General features: G+C 43.4%; 1 protein-coding gene and 1 pseudogene across 2 annotated transcripts in view; one reads left to right on the top strand and one right to left on the bottom strand.

Annotated features, from left to right (window-relative positions):
• The window catches only part of LOC149114660 (uncharacterized), a 72,021-nt pseudogene that overhangs the window by 13,481 nt on the left and 43,626 nt on the right, over window positions 1-14,914 (bottom strand). The gene's annotated exons all lie outside the window — the stretch shown is intronic.
• LOC110040091 (uncharacterized) lies at window positions 3,776-11,132 on the top strand. Its single transcript, XM_089284120.1, has one exon. The coding sequence runs from the start codon at window positions 4,317-4,319 to the stop codon at window positions 10,611-10,613; it is 6,297 nt and encodes a 2,098-aa protein (XP_089140246.1). The 5' UTR covers window positions 3,776-4,316; the 3' UTR covers window positions 10,614-11,132.

Genomic DNA, 14,914 nt, shown 5'->3' with positions numbered 1-14,914 from the left:
GAATCAGAAGCAGAACACCCATTCCGCTTAAGACTCCGTCGCTTATGATCTAGTGAGAACTAGATTGTCGGAGTCGGAAGCAGAAGCGGAAAATGATTGCTACAAGATATCATAGTCTCTTGTTGGTATTGTGATCGCTTGGTTCTACCGCTTCTGCTTCTGACTCCGACAACCTAGTCTTCACTGGTAGCGACGGAGTCGTAAATGGAATCGAAAGTACTGGAAACGCCGTTCTGATTCTTCAGACTCCGATTCCGTCGAGCTTGTGACTCCGCTTAAGGCCCGGTTCAAACGTCGAACTTTTTATGAGCCGAACCTAATAGCCCCAATTAAGTACATGACGATATCGACGTTTGAATCAATTAAGTTCGACAGACACCCTGTTCGACAGATATCATTTGGATCGACCCGAGAATTAAGTTTGACATGGCCAGTCGGTCAGTTCGACTACAGAGCGACTTTGATTCAAACGCCGAACTTTTCATGTACCGAACCTAATGAATACATTACAAATACATTAAATAAATTAATTTTTCCCACAGTTCTGTACGTTTCCTATTTTTGTCATGCGTACACAGCTTATTCTGATCTTTTGGAACAAAATGGAGGGAAGAGCGGAAAGATATGTGTTCCTCTTGCTTCGAGAGCACGAAATAAACTTGCTTGATGTGTATAAACCACTTCTGTATGCGGCGTTCCGTATTTGAAAACGATGAGAGTGTAGCAGGTTGGAAAGCAGGCAGCTCGGTGGCGTACTGCAAGTCATGTTTTTGAAAGAAAATGACAAAATAAATTAATCTTGAGGAAACCGACGACAGGAACGAACTGGACGAGGAACTGTGATGCTCCTTTGGGAATAAGCAATAACAAAAGGCAAACCAAATTCAAAAATCGTCTTCGGTTGTTTAAAGCTAACTGCATCTGGAGTTCGACTCTTTGATCATGTTGATTGCACTTGCAAGAAAAGCAAGCTCTTCATTTCCACAATTTGTCTTTCCCGAATTTTTTCTGCCCTTTTGCTCAGCAATGACCACCGTTTGCAATAGTATCTCTTTTATTTTTGCAATTCGACTAAATTAGGTTCGACTTTTGAATCAACTGCCGAACTTATTTGTTTAGGTCGACCCAAATTGGTATAATTTAGGTTCGGCACATGTTAAGTTCGACGTTTAAACGGGGCCTCTGATTTTTGATTTACACTAAGTCATTAAGCGCTCTAATGAATCCGGCTCCGACTCCGTCGCTTGTGAAAACCAGCGTTATGTGAACTGCACTTTGAATTCAATATTAGTGACAGCCAGTGATCAGGTGCACGATTTTTTATGAAATAAATTATACGTGGGCACGTCTGGTTCAAAAACACGTTCAATAAAGGATTCTGATTGTGTTCTGCATGCAAATTCCGTTAAAATGAGTTTATCTGACAAGCCATGTAACACAAAATAGCAATGTAAACTATAGTATACTCACCGTTTGGAAAGATTCAGGAGGAATTCATCAAAGTAGCAACACGATAAAGACCGTCTGCAAACAACAAGGAATTCGAAATCAGGAACTCGAAAGTAAAAGCTTAACCTCTCCCACACAGCTCGTGTTAAGGTTACACAGGATACATGGGCGGGTGTCCTTCAAAAAACAAATCGCACCTGCGTTGCTTTTAACAAACTATATATCAATAGAAAGGTTATGAACTGTAGAATTCGGAAAAAAGTATCCGCTAATTTGGTCGCCCCTCTCTTGAGAAGAAAGGTTTGAAACGGAAAAAAAGCCTGAGCAACAGCTGTTTCCTTTCCTTTTTTCAGGCGGAGAGACCGAACAAGCGAGACTGGGGTGAGCAAAAAAGTGGGCGAAGTGGGGAGGGGGTAAGCGAGAAAAGGAATCGCCTGCAGTCAATCCTAAACATTTTACCGAACTCCGCTCACCCACGAACGGGGAACAATAGTGCAATTTGATTGGCTAGAAGCCCGTCAATCAAAAAAGTATTCGGCCGAATTAATCGGGTACGCAAGCGGTGTTAATCAGCATCAGCCTCTCAAAGAATGTTAGGGTATTTCTGTATTCTTATTGGTTATCTTTTTAGACCAGTAAAGTTACAATATCGAATAACTTGCCGACCCTGTTGCGTTCGCGGCAGTCACAAGAAAATATCCCTCAATGATACAAAAAAATCCCCGACACACTTTTGTTCCTCGATACTTTTTCTGCCAGATTTCGTGAAAATTGGCCGACAGACCATTTCAGCTTGGACGGTTTGTTGCCCCATTTCAACTCTCGAGAATTCTTTCTTTTAGATTTTCACATAGTCGCGTGTATATGAATGATTAATTTTTAGATGGATAAAAGAACAATTCTCCAAAGAATATCACGTGGTCTGTAATGTAAAAACAAACCGCCCATTAGAGGTCTATTGTACATAACCTAATTCACTTAAAGAGATGGTATTCTCGCGACAAACTATTGCAAGTTTTCGCCGTTTGAAGAGTTGTAAACATATCACGCCTTTATTCGAATGCATGTCAACAGAATATGTCGCCAGCCAATGAAATCATGGCACCCCTAGCGTTCAGAGCGAGTGAAATAATTTTCGCGGGAATTCCGTTGTCCTAGTTGAACTTTAGCGTCTTCAGCGTGCATCTATTTAGAGCAGTCTTCCTTCCCTGCTTGTGAGAAATGGACCAAGAGAAATAAGTGGGGTAAGAGAACGGGTACGAGCACGCGCAATCCTTGACACTGTTGGACAAAGTTTCCTTCCCTTGCATACGGCGGCTGCGCCCGCAGTGCGAGCGGCAGGCAAAACTCAGCTGTCCTACCGAAACGACACGATAATACGCTTTTTCTTCGCAGCTAACAAACTAAAGACAATGCTCAAGTTGCTTTGGCCTCTTCTATTAGTTAACCTGAGAATTCTGGGTTTAATTTGACGAGGAACAGCATATTTCGTTCAAAATAACACAACTATTATCCTACCTGGCGACACCCGACGTACAACGAGCGAGTTGCCATGCCGAACGCCCGCGACCCATTTTTGGCGCCAAATTAGAAGCTTGGTGACACAAAGTGTTTCGTACATTTTACTTTTTATCATCTAATATGGTTTTTGGGATTGTAAATTCCTTTTCGTGAATATTTAATGCCATCTCCAGTGAGAAAAGTTGTCTGATTTCAATGCCTTTCCTGTTAACATACATTGCCGTCAGGACAGTAAAGTTTTTTCCCGCGTGCTGAATCCTGATTGGTCAATTCGGATTCTCGGCGCACCAGCCGTATGCAAGGTCTTGCCTTCGAGAAATTCCGGTTTTGTCCTCTTGTTTAAAAGGTCCTCGCTTTGATTTTTTTCGTGGTCCAGGGACTTTTCTCTCCTTTTTTAGCTCGTTTCATGAGCACAATAAGGAATGATGGATAGGATGGCAGAACAAAGTGATTCGAGAACCAAAACTGCGAAATCGCCTGTAAACAACCTCGTCAACCCCGCCAACCTTGTTCCCGCGAAGAGCCTGGGAACCAGGTTAATGAGGTCCCTGTAAGAATTAAGAGCTTCCAGATGAAACCGCTTCGCGCAATGAGGATTATGACACCTGACTGTTTTGTTAACGTTTCTTCAAAAACCTCTTTTTCTGAATATAAATCGCGCGCGTTTTAAGATTTTACCTGCATTTTTTGGAAAATATTAGATTTTGTAGCAACCTTTCTTTTTGTTTAATACCTCTCAAGGTATGGTGTAACCTTACTTGAACCAACATGTCTTTGAGTCTATATTAAAATCATGTAACTGATTAACGCGTAATAGGTAACCTGCATGATTGCGTAACTTCCGTTGTCACGCTAAGCAATAAAAGGTACAAGAAAGATAGACACGTGCGATAGGATATAGGCATCGTTATTCATCAAAGATCGAAGAAAGGAGTTCAGATTGGAGAAAGAGGTACAATTTATAGTTTTATTTGTATGCTCGATTTAGTTAGTTTGATATCATTCCCTGTATTGTTCACAATTCGTAATATTTCCGTAATTTTCAAGTATCGTGATACGCCCCCTGTTTTGTGTTGTTATTGCAATCGATGTTCTGTGCGAGTTATAGTAATAGGCGCTTCCCCGTAATTATATTTTCAGTTTTTACGTGAATCAAGCAAGTAATAAAAAGCTGATAGATAGAAAGGACTCGCTTGGTTGATAGTAAAGCTCCATCCAACAAAATGAAATCGCGTCCGGAGCATTTGGAATGTTTTATAGAAGACCTCCGTCCGCTACAGTAAAAACTCTTTAGAAACGAATATCGGCGACTGAAATTGTATTCTGTTGCACCTCATCGAGAGAAAATGAGTTCAGAAGACGATTTTGGCAGTGTAAGCGCAGCTTCTAAACGAAATCGAAAACAGACGGCAAAAGGCAAACAGTTCCAGACACAATTACTAGAAGATCAAAGGTCGTCCGCGCAAAGGAGTTGGCGAAAACAATTGAATAGAATAGAAAACTGCCTTGTCGACCTAACAGAACCATATAGGTTACAGAGCGAACGAATATTTTTGGAATCCAAGATGGAATTATTGATTTCTGCACACGAACGACTCGTTGAAGCACTGGAGGACGTAGAAACGAAACACGTTGCGCAACAGAAATTTGAGAAGTTAGAACAAGAACATTCTGATGGGCTGAAACGATTAAATCAAAAAATTACCGAGCTAAAAGAAGATGGAGAAAGCTTGATTTCTTCGGTAACGGCCTCATCAAGTCGAAGTAGTAAAGTTTCACATGGCGGGAAATCACGTTCAAGTAGAGCATCCCGTACATCAGCCATAATCGATAGAAAGGCGGACACAGCAGTAAAGGTCGCTAAATTAAAAACCGAGTTACATTTCACTGAAGACGAAGCGGCAAAAATTGCGGAACTGAAGAAATTCAGACTAACCAAGGAACTGGCCATAGCCGAAGCCGAGATGAAGGCCATTGATCAGGTAGAAGAAAACAAGTCGGAATCTAGTGAACAAAGCGAAAACATGCTGCCCGATGACATAAATAAAGACAGCTGTAAAGACGACCTTCTCCTAAATTACCTGACAGCTCAAGCCTCGTCGGTGACGGAAAACAGCATTTCAACCATGGAGACAAACCTAAGTTGTAAAACCAAGATCCTTCCGCCAGAACCCGTGTTTGAGATGTCCGAGATGGCTCCTTCGTATCCAGATAAACAAATCGAAAACCCCGAAGACGTTGGTAAAACTGCCGTGCAATATCCGTCATCGCTAAATCCGTTTACACCTGATTACGCAGCCTTCTCAACACCTAACCGCACAACCTTCGCTAAGGATCAAGAAGAAATTTCTCAGAAACATACAAGCGGCGACGTCCTCGAACGGCTGGCAGATCTGATGACCATGCGCCACGCCCGTGAACTACTACCACTTCCCGAACCAGAGACATTCAGCGGAGACCTCCTGCGCTATCCCACCTGGAAGAAATCCTTCGATACAATAGTGGAGAGAAGAACCGACAGTCCATCGCAACGCCTCTATTATCTTGGAAGATACACAACCGGCGAAGCCAAGGAAGCAATTAGTGGCCTTCTTGCCCTGGACAGCGAACACGCTTACCGTGATGCCAGAAAGATCTTGTCAGATAGATTTGGAAATCCCTTTCTTGTAGCCAACGCTTACCGCAAGAAGATAAACGAATGGCCAAGAATTCAACCCAACGATGGAACAAGTCTGAGAAAGTTCTCTGACTTTCTACTCCACTGTCAGTCGGCCATGAAGGAAATTAAGTACCTGAAGGCTCTTAACGATCCCGAGGAAAATCAGAAAATGCTCCGCAAACTCCCACGAAACCTGGCTGAACGCTGGACTCGAGAAATAGATCGCTGGCTCAGCAAGGAAGAGCAAGTTTCTAGTGGTGTGAGTGTAAGGTCCACATGTTCAGCGGCATACCCACCCTTTTCAGCCTTTTGCGAGTTCTTGAAGAAGGAATCCAGAATTGCCTGTAACCCAGTTACCTTATTAAAGACGAAGGAGGAAGGAGAAAAGAAAGACGAGACGCAAAGAAGAGGAAGGTTTTATGGCAACAACAGGAATAAACCGTTTGACGCTGGAAGCTTTGCAACAGAAGCTGAAGAAGTGAAGGACAGTTCTCGTGAACGAAAGGAAGATAAGAAGCCAAAAAGGGATCACTGCCTGCTGTGCAAGAAGGCTCACAACCTTGACGAATGCGAGAAGTTCGCCAAGATGTCTCAGACAGAAAAGATAGAATTTATAAGATCAAGAGGGATCTGCTTAGGGTGCTTAAAGTATGGTCACATGAAGAGAGATTGCCGTGGGCGAAAGATTTGCAAGAAATGCAAGGGTTTTCACCCTACCTCCTTGCACATCGACACTCCAGCTTCACCAGAGCAAACCATAAGCGAGGGAATTCCAGAGGTGACCTCTCACCGCGTAGACGTCTCCAATACGAAGAACCACGCCGAATGCTATGCACACTCCCTCATCGTACCTCTGTGGCTTCATCATGAACAAAGTCCCCAAGACAAACAGCTCGTTTATGCCCTCCTGGACGATCAGTCGGATGCTTGTTTTATTAAGGACACGGTTTTGGAGAAACTGCAAGCAAATGGTCCTGAAGTCCAGCTTAAGCTGTCAACCGTCCTGGCAGAAAAGGTCATCTCTTGCAAAAAAATAGACGGCTTAACAGTACAAGGCCTCAATGAAGCCACTGGCATTAACCTGCCAGGAGCTTACTCGCGTGAGGACATTCCAGCCAAGAGAGGCCAAATCCCGAGACCAGAAACAGCACGAAATTGGCCCCGCCTCTTACCCATTGCAAATCATCTAATGCCTTATAGAGAAGATGTTGAAGTTGGACTGCTCATAGGAGCCAACTGTGCACGTGCCATCAAACCGACAGAGGTGATACCTGGAAGGCAAGATGATCCCTACGCAAAGAAGACTGCACTAGGATGGGGTGTCATCGGTGTCGTTAATCCAACCAAGATTGAAGAAGATGACAACCACTGTTCTTGTCACCGCATCGCGTCCCTAGAAGTTCGTCCCAGCAATGGAAAAAGAATGTGTCATTTCGCTCTCAAGACTCAGGCAAAGGAAGTATTCGCACCTGCGCAATTGATCAAAACATTGGAGCGTGATTTCAATGAAACGTCAAGAGAAGAACAACCTCTATCGTTCCTGGATAGAAAATTCCTGAACGTCTTGGAGTCTAACATCCGACACCGAGACGATGGCCACTACGAAGTTCCCTTGCCACTGAAAGAAGAAGGGTTAAAGTTACCCAACAATCTCACACTGGCGTTAAGTCGCCTCGAAAGGCTCAAACAAAGGCTGAAGAGAGACAGAAAGTATCGAGAACACTACGAAGCCTTCATGAAGGAGATGATTGATAAGGGACAGGCTGAGAAAGTTCCCGACGAGGAACTACACCTCTCTAACGGTCGCGTTTGGTACATACCGCATCACGGTGTTTACCACCCCCAGAAACCGGACAAGATCCGAGTCGTCTTCGACGCCAGTGCAGAGTACAAGGGAGAGTCGCTTAACAGACACCTTTTACAGGGTCCTGATCTGACCAACAGTCTTAACGGAGTCCTCTGCCGCTTTCGTAAAGAACCCATCGCTTTCACCTGTGACGTAGAAGGAATGTTTCATCAAGTGTACGTCTATCCCGACTATCGAAATCTCCTCAGATTTCTCTGGTGGAATGATGGAAATATAGACAGCAAACCGACCCAGTTCAGAATGACAGTTCATCTGTTTGGCGCTACGTCATCCCCAGGGTGTGCGAATTTCACACTCAAAAGAACTGCAGACGACTTTAAGGAGTTGTTTGGAAGCGAGCCAGCCAAATTTGTCAAAGATGATTTCTACGTGGATGACGGACTGAAATCAGTTTCAACAGCCATTCAAGCCTCAGCCCTAATAAGGAATACAAAGAGTTTGCTTGCCAAAGGAGGCTTCAACCTCCACAAGTTCATATCTAACAGCAAGGAAGTGATTGAAACCATTCCCAAAGAGCAACGAGCAAGCGGTATCAAGGAGCTAGATCTCAGCAGGGATATTCTCCCTATTGAAGGAGCCTTAGGAGTGCAGTGGTGTGTGCAGTCAGATGCCCTCCAATTCCGCGTGGTACTCAAGGACAAACCATTGACTAGAAGAGGGATTCTTGCCTCCATCAGTTCGATCTACGACCCTCTGGGCCTGGCAGCTCCCTTTCTGCTTAAAGGAAAACAGATCCTTCAAGATCTTTGTAAGACTCAAGCTGCTTGGGACGAGACGGTGCCTGATGACATTCGAGCAAAATGGGAAAAATGGAGAGGAGAGTTGCACGAATTAGCTGAGTTAAAGATCCGTCGTTGCTACAAACCAGACAACTTTGGTGAAGTCAAGTTAGTCGAGTTACACAGTTTCTCTGATGCGAGCATAAATGGTTATGGACAGTGTTCATATCTAAGGATGGTCAACAATCGCGATGAAGTGCATTGTTCGTTGGTAATGGCAAAGTCGAGAGTTACCCCGTTAAAGCCAGTCACCGTGCCCCGACTGGACCTCACCGCTGCCGTGGTGTCCACGAAAATCAGCTCCTTCCTACTGAAAGAACTAAGCTATGAAGACATCCACGAGTTCTTCTGGACCGACAGTAAAGTTATCCTCGGCTACATTTCAAATGAAGCAAGGCGCTTTCATACATTTGTCGCTGACCGAGTGCAAGCAATACGAGATCATGCATCCCCTGATCAGTGGCACTACGTTGATACCAAAGAGAACCCAGCCGACGACGCCTCAAGAGGTCTTGGAGCTAAAGAACTGATAACAAGCAACAAATGGTGGAACGGACCGAACTTCCTGTGGAGACCACTGCCAGATAAGCCCCACTTTGATCCTCAAGTATCTCCAGATGACCCCGAGGTTAGGAAGGTTACAGTACTGGCAACTAAATCCATTGAACACCCAACCCTATTGGACCGCATCGAGTACTTCTCAGACTGGTACCGCGCGAAAAGAGCAATTGCTGTCTGCCTGTTGTTCATACACAGAATGAAACTTCGCGTAAAGAAAGATCGAGACAACTCCGTCAGTGACAAAGGCAACCCACTGCACGAAGACAACAAACGAAAACGGCAAGATCAGTCCTCCAAGTTTGTTACGCCAAGGGTAAAGGATCTCCAGAGAGCCGAGCTGTTGCTGATCAAAGCTATACAGTACAAGGAGTTCCCAAGAGAAATCGAAGCCTTAGCGAACAAGTCACACAAAGGTGAAATAAACGCTAAGTCAGTAAAGAGGACAAGCCCTGTACATCGCCTCAAACCAGTCCTAGATGACAACGGTGTTCTAAGAGTTGGAGGACGACTTCCTCAAGCCGACCTACCATATGCTGTAAAGCATCCTGTCTTGCTGCCGAAGAAGGTGCACCTTACAAACCTGATAATCCGACACTTCCATCAACGTTCGGGACATCAAGGCAGACCAAGAACGCATGCCGAAATCCGCTCATCTGGCTTCTGGATCGTAAACGGCAGTTCATTGGTTGGTCAACACATATCTAAATGTGTTACTTGTCGGAAGCTGAGAGCAGCGCCCCAGCAGCAGATGATGGCTGAACTTCCCACAGACAGACTCGAACAAGTCCCTCCATTCACCTTCAGCGCCGTCGATTATTTTGGTCCATTTTATATAAGAGAAGGGCGTAAAGAGATGAAACGATACGGAGTGCTGTTCACCTGCATGGCCTCACGTGCCATCCATCTGGAGATAGCAACTTCGTTAACAACTGATTCATTCTTGAACGCCTACCGTCGCTTCGTTTGTCGTCGCGGACCCATTCAGCAACTAAGATCAGACCAGGGTACCAATTTCGTAGGCGCAAAGAACGAAATGCAAGCAGCCCTCAATGAGATGAATCATGAGAAGATCCAAAGAGAGCTATTAAAGGATAATTGCGATTGGTTCGCATGGAAGATGAATGTTCCACACGCTAGTCATATGGGTGGCGTATGGGAAAGACAAATTAGGACAGTACGAAGCGTATTAACTGGACTACTGCAAAGCCATGGAAGTCAATTGGACGACGAATCCCTGAGGACCCTCATGATTGAAGCAGAGGCTATTGTCAACAGCCGTCCACTTACCACAGATGATCTGTCAGATCCAGATTCACTTGATGTCCTAACACCAAATCATCTTCTAACGATGAAGAGCTCGGTTATCCTTGCACCGCCCGGAAATTTCCAAGGAGCCGATGTGTACTCAAGGAAACGTTGGCGTCGGGTACAACAACTTGCTAATGAATTCTGGCAGCGTTGGAGAAAGAGCTATCTGCAAACTCTTCAGACCAGACAGAAATGGACCACACCTCAGAAGAATCTCGAAGAAGGAGATATCGTGATCCTAAAAGATGAAAGTGTTCCCAGAAATTCCTGGAAGCTTGCCCGTGTAGAGGTTACTTACCCGGATGCAGACGGTTACGTACGAAAGGTAAAGGTGGCAGCAGCAGATCAATCCCAAAGGTCCAGTGTGTCCCATTTTGAAAGACCAATCCACGGGTTGATTCTACTTATGTCACGCAAGGAGCAGAAGGACCGGGGATTCCCAGCCGAGGAGCCAGCCGAGGAGCCATGAAATCAGATGAGAATTGCTGATGAGCAGTGTCGTGTCGTTAGAGACAATGATTGAACATTGACTTTGGAACATTTTACCTGATTACTGATTGTTTTGTTGTTGTTCTTTTTATTGTTGATTAAGTAAATTGTCTCAATTTAGGGGAGCCATGTAACTGATTAACGCGTAATAGGTAACCTGCATGATTGCGTAACTTCCGTTGTCACGCTAAGCAATAAAAGGTACAAGAAAGATAGACACGTGCGATAGGATATAGGCATCGTTATTCATCAAAGATCGAAGAAAGGAGTTCAGATTGGAGAAAGAGGTACGATTTATAGTTTTATTTGTATGCTCGATTTAGTTAGTTTGATATCATTCCCTGTATTGTTCACAATTCGTAATATTTCCGTAATTTTCAAGTATCGTGATACGCCCCCTGTTTTGTGTTGTTATTGCAATCGATGTTCTGTGCGAGTTATAGTAATAGGCGCTTCCCCGTAATTATATTTTCAGTTTTTACGTGAATCAAGCAAGTGATAAAAAGCTGATAGATAGAAAGGACTCGCTTGGTTGATAGTAAAGCTCCATCCAACAAAATGAAATCGCGTCCGGAGCATTTGGAATGTTTTATAGAAGACCTCCGTCCGCTACAGTTAGTCTTCATGTGAGTTGACCAGTTAACAAAGGTCTGAAAAGCTTGCTGGTGAGTACTTTATCCCCAGTAGGATCTAAATTTCGAACAGGTTTCGGACGTTTCGCTCGGCGTTTGATGCGCCTTTGATATCTTGGCATGCTAGCGGTTGGTTACATGCAGAGGTTTGCGTGACTTAACAAGCTAGGTCTCACGCGATACACAGCTTAAAGGGAAAAGGCGGCTCAAATAAACGTCACCGAGTCTAGAAATAATTCTAAATTTAAATATTGTATACGTTTACCGCGAGTTCTGCATGACCTTAACTCGCCATCCGGGGTCCAAAAAACAATGCTTGCGTGATTTAGTTTGCGTGATGTCATGAAGTGAAAACATACGTCACGCGAATCACCCGCATGGTGTCAGTCGAAGATAGCGTTTCAAAGCCAGAGCCAAAGAATTCTTTAGAGTAGTGAATTGTGGCCATAAAAATGCGGTCAAAATATTCCTAACATGAAGGCCGATTGCGTGAAGGAACAGGTTGTTATAATTATTACTCTTGGATATTATTTGTGCAGAATACATAGTAAGAAAGTTCAGGAAATGTCAGCCCCGGAATCTGCAGTGATTAAAAACACCGGGTTAACATCATCAAATCATTAATACAATGTCAGTCTTGCATTTCACAAGATTTTACGCACCCGACCAACAAAGAAATGTTTTAATTTTCGCTGTGGCTAAATGACCGTAAGCCGGTTAAGGTTTTAAAATCACTAGATGACCGGCAGTCTGATATTTTTCTCAAATTATAAGGCATCGAAGGAACCCATCCAATTCAAACTACCATATGTCGATTAAGAACTGCCAAGCGATCCAGAAGAGCTGCATAGATCGCAAGTCTAACGCTTAGTTTACGCTCGGCTCAGACAGCGAGACCATGGTTTGTGACACTACACGATTTTTTTGGGTCGGCTGCCGGTCGCGGTTTTCAACTCACTAAATGACCAGCAGTCTGATATTTTTCTCAAATTTTAAGGAATTGAAGGAACCCATCCAATTCAAACTACCATATGTCGATTAAGAACTGCAAAGCGATCCAGAAGAGCTGCATAAATCGCAAGTCAGCCACAGCGTTTAATTTTCAGGCTCAATTACAATTTATCTAGGACCCACAAAGCTCTTTGCATTTCTTTGTATTTTGGCCCTTGTTCAATAAACAACAATGGAATTGCTGTCTGAAACAGATGCTGTCTGTCTCATTCACGGCTTTCGGTTGGTTTCGGGTTTCACAATGCAAGTGACGGGTAAAATTACACTCTTTGCTTCTCAAGTCACGGTATTTCTCAAAATTAAAGTTTAGCCTGCATTAATTAGAAGGAAAAAGATCTCGGAATTGCGCAAGCGATATAGGCGTACTATAAAAAATGATGACATAACCTACAACAAAATTCAAAAAACTTGAGAACATATCGCGACTTTTCCAATAAATGGAAGAGGTCCCTTTACACCAGCAAAATTCGAGTCCATGGATACAAATAAAGGCAAAATGTAGCTAGCACTTAGCTATGGTAAATAATAGTTGAACTGAGGTCAACCGTGCAGGGGCACCCAACGGATCGTTTCGGTAAATTATCTGTTCGGTTGGCTTTTAATCCCCTCTGATTTTCTGCAGAGAATTGTCATCTCGAACTTTCGTGACATGAGAAATTTAATGCCTGTTGTTTTCGCATTGTTGAAAATGTCGGTTAGGGTACCGAAAAAAGGTCAGCTATCATTTTCGGAAAGGCGATAAGACCTAAGGTTTTCAGGGAATGGACAAAAAAGCTCTAGTAAATTCGAGAATACTCAAGTGCCCCTCGAATAACCGAAGAGATAATTTTTTTTAGCGCAACCTAAAATTAACCTACAGAGCTTTGAAGGTACTCCAGAGAGCCTAAAACAGCGTTTAAAAGCACTTGAGAGAAAAAGGTCGTTGGGTGCCCCTGACCGTGTTGAATTTCGAATTCTAGAACATTCTAGAACAAGTGTACGTTTCTCTCTCCTTGTACTCAGCGAGACAGAGATTCTCTTCTCTCTCTGCGTGTGAGAAACGACAGGGAACCTCTACCCGTAACCACTTGATTTAGCGTTAATAGCGTGCATCTCGTCGAGAAGAATGAGAAGGGAATCTTTGTCTCATAGGGTAATCTTTTTGCAAAATGCAACTGGAAGGAAAAACCTTTCATTACAATTCAAAACTACTCTGAACTTCCCCAATTCTTCGATACTTCCCATCCTCTTTTGATATAGTCTGGCCCCAGACGTTTAAGGAATGTTGTCGCTAACAAACTGGAACTCAAGTAAACTCGAGCTCGCGACAAGAGAAGACTCACAGGCACTAAAGGCTTAATTTTTTCCTCTGACTGCTTCGCGAATCAATTTGCTTGTGTTAAAATCACAAAAACAGAATGAAAAACGCTCTACCGGAGATCACTGGATTCGATTTCCGATCACATACCTTCACTCATGATCAGTCTCGTCCCTCTCTCGAAGTCTTTTCGGTCGCAGCAAGCGCTACACACGAGTTACCGATGGGATCTACTTGGAATCTTTTGTTCGCTATAAGTGAACTGTGCTTTAAATTCAATGTTCATGATAAGTTGCGATCAGGAGCTCTTAGATCAAGTAAATTATTCCCGGGCGCGTCTGGTTCAAAAACATGTTCAATAAAGGATTTTGATTGTGTTCTGCATGCAAATTCCGATTAATTTAGTTTATCTGACAAGGCATGCAACACAGAATAGCATTGTAAACTATAGTATACTCACCGTTTGAAAAGATTCAGGGGGAATTCAGCAAAGTAGCAACACGATTAAGACCACTCTGTAATCAACAAGAAAATCAGGAACTCGAAAGTGAAAGCTGAACCCAGGGTAAACCACTCCCACACAGCTCGTGATAATCACATGACATCGTGTCTACTTTGAAATCATCATTGTGCGTTGACCCGTTTAGCTTGGCACACTATGTAGCTTTTTGCTTTAGTAGTACCTGGACATTTCATTGTAATGCAGAGGTTTGCGTGACTTACAAGGCCTCACGGGATACATAGCTAAACGGAACGAACGAGGCCACAGCCGATTAAATGTCACAAAGTCGAGTAATTCTTTATTTTATGCGTGATTTAGTTTGCGTGGCTAAGGAAGTGAAACCATACGTCACGCGAATCACACGCATGACGTTAAGTGAAGATGGCGTTTCAATGTTATTCAGTGTTTTGTAAGTGTGAGTATAAAATTGCGGCCAAAACATTCTTTACATGCTTGCCGATTGCGTGAAGGATCAGGTTGTTATTACTGAATTTTTCAACTGACCTTTTAGCCAAGAATCTAAAGTGATTAACAGCTATTAACGCCAGGTTGGTCTTAAATCACAAAGAATTTATACGCGGCCGATCAACAAAGGATTGTAATATACAGGCCCAATTTACCAAGGACACACAAAAGCTCTTTTGAAAGCGACGTGCGCAGCCGTCGTTCTATAAACAAAGATAGAATTACTGTCTGGAACTGTGACAAGGCAAACATCAAGATTATTAGCAACCTGTTTTTCCTTCACCTCCGCCGAATGCTGACCAGAAAAGGGATTCACAGATGCAAGGTGTTTATCGAGTTAACATTTTATAGTCAAACCTCTTAGTAAGTGAAAT

This window comes from Orbicella faveolata, unplaced genomic scaffold, assembly GCF_042242905.1.
Source record: "Orbicella faveolata isolate gen_17 unplaced genomic scaffold, um_ofav_v1 contig_13, whole genome shotgun sequence".
Classification (NCBI taxonomy): domain Eukaryota; kingdom Metazoa; phylum Cnidaria; class Anthozoa; order Scleractinia; family Merulinidae; genus Orbicella; species Orbicella faveolata.
The sequence above is the reverse complement of the archived record's forward strand: the minus strand, read 5'-3'. Positions and strand labels throughout refer to the sequence as shown.

Bases quoted from the DNA above. Each gene is read 5' to 3' on its own strand.
- LOC110040091 (XM_089284120.1), top strand. From the start codon at position 4,317: ATGAGTTCAGAAGACGATTTTGGCAGTGTAAGCGCAGCTTCTAAACGA.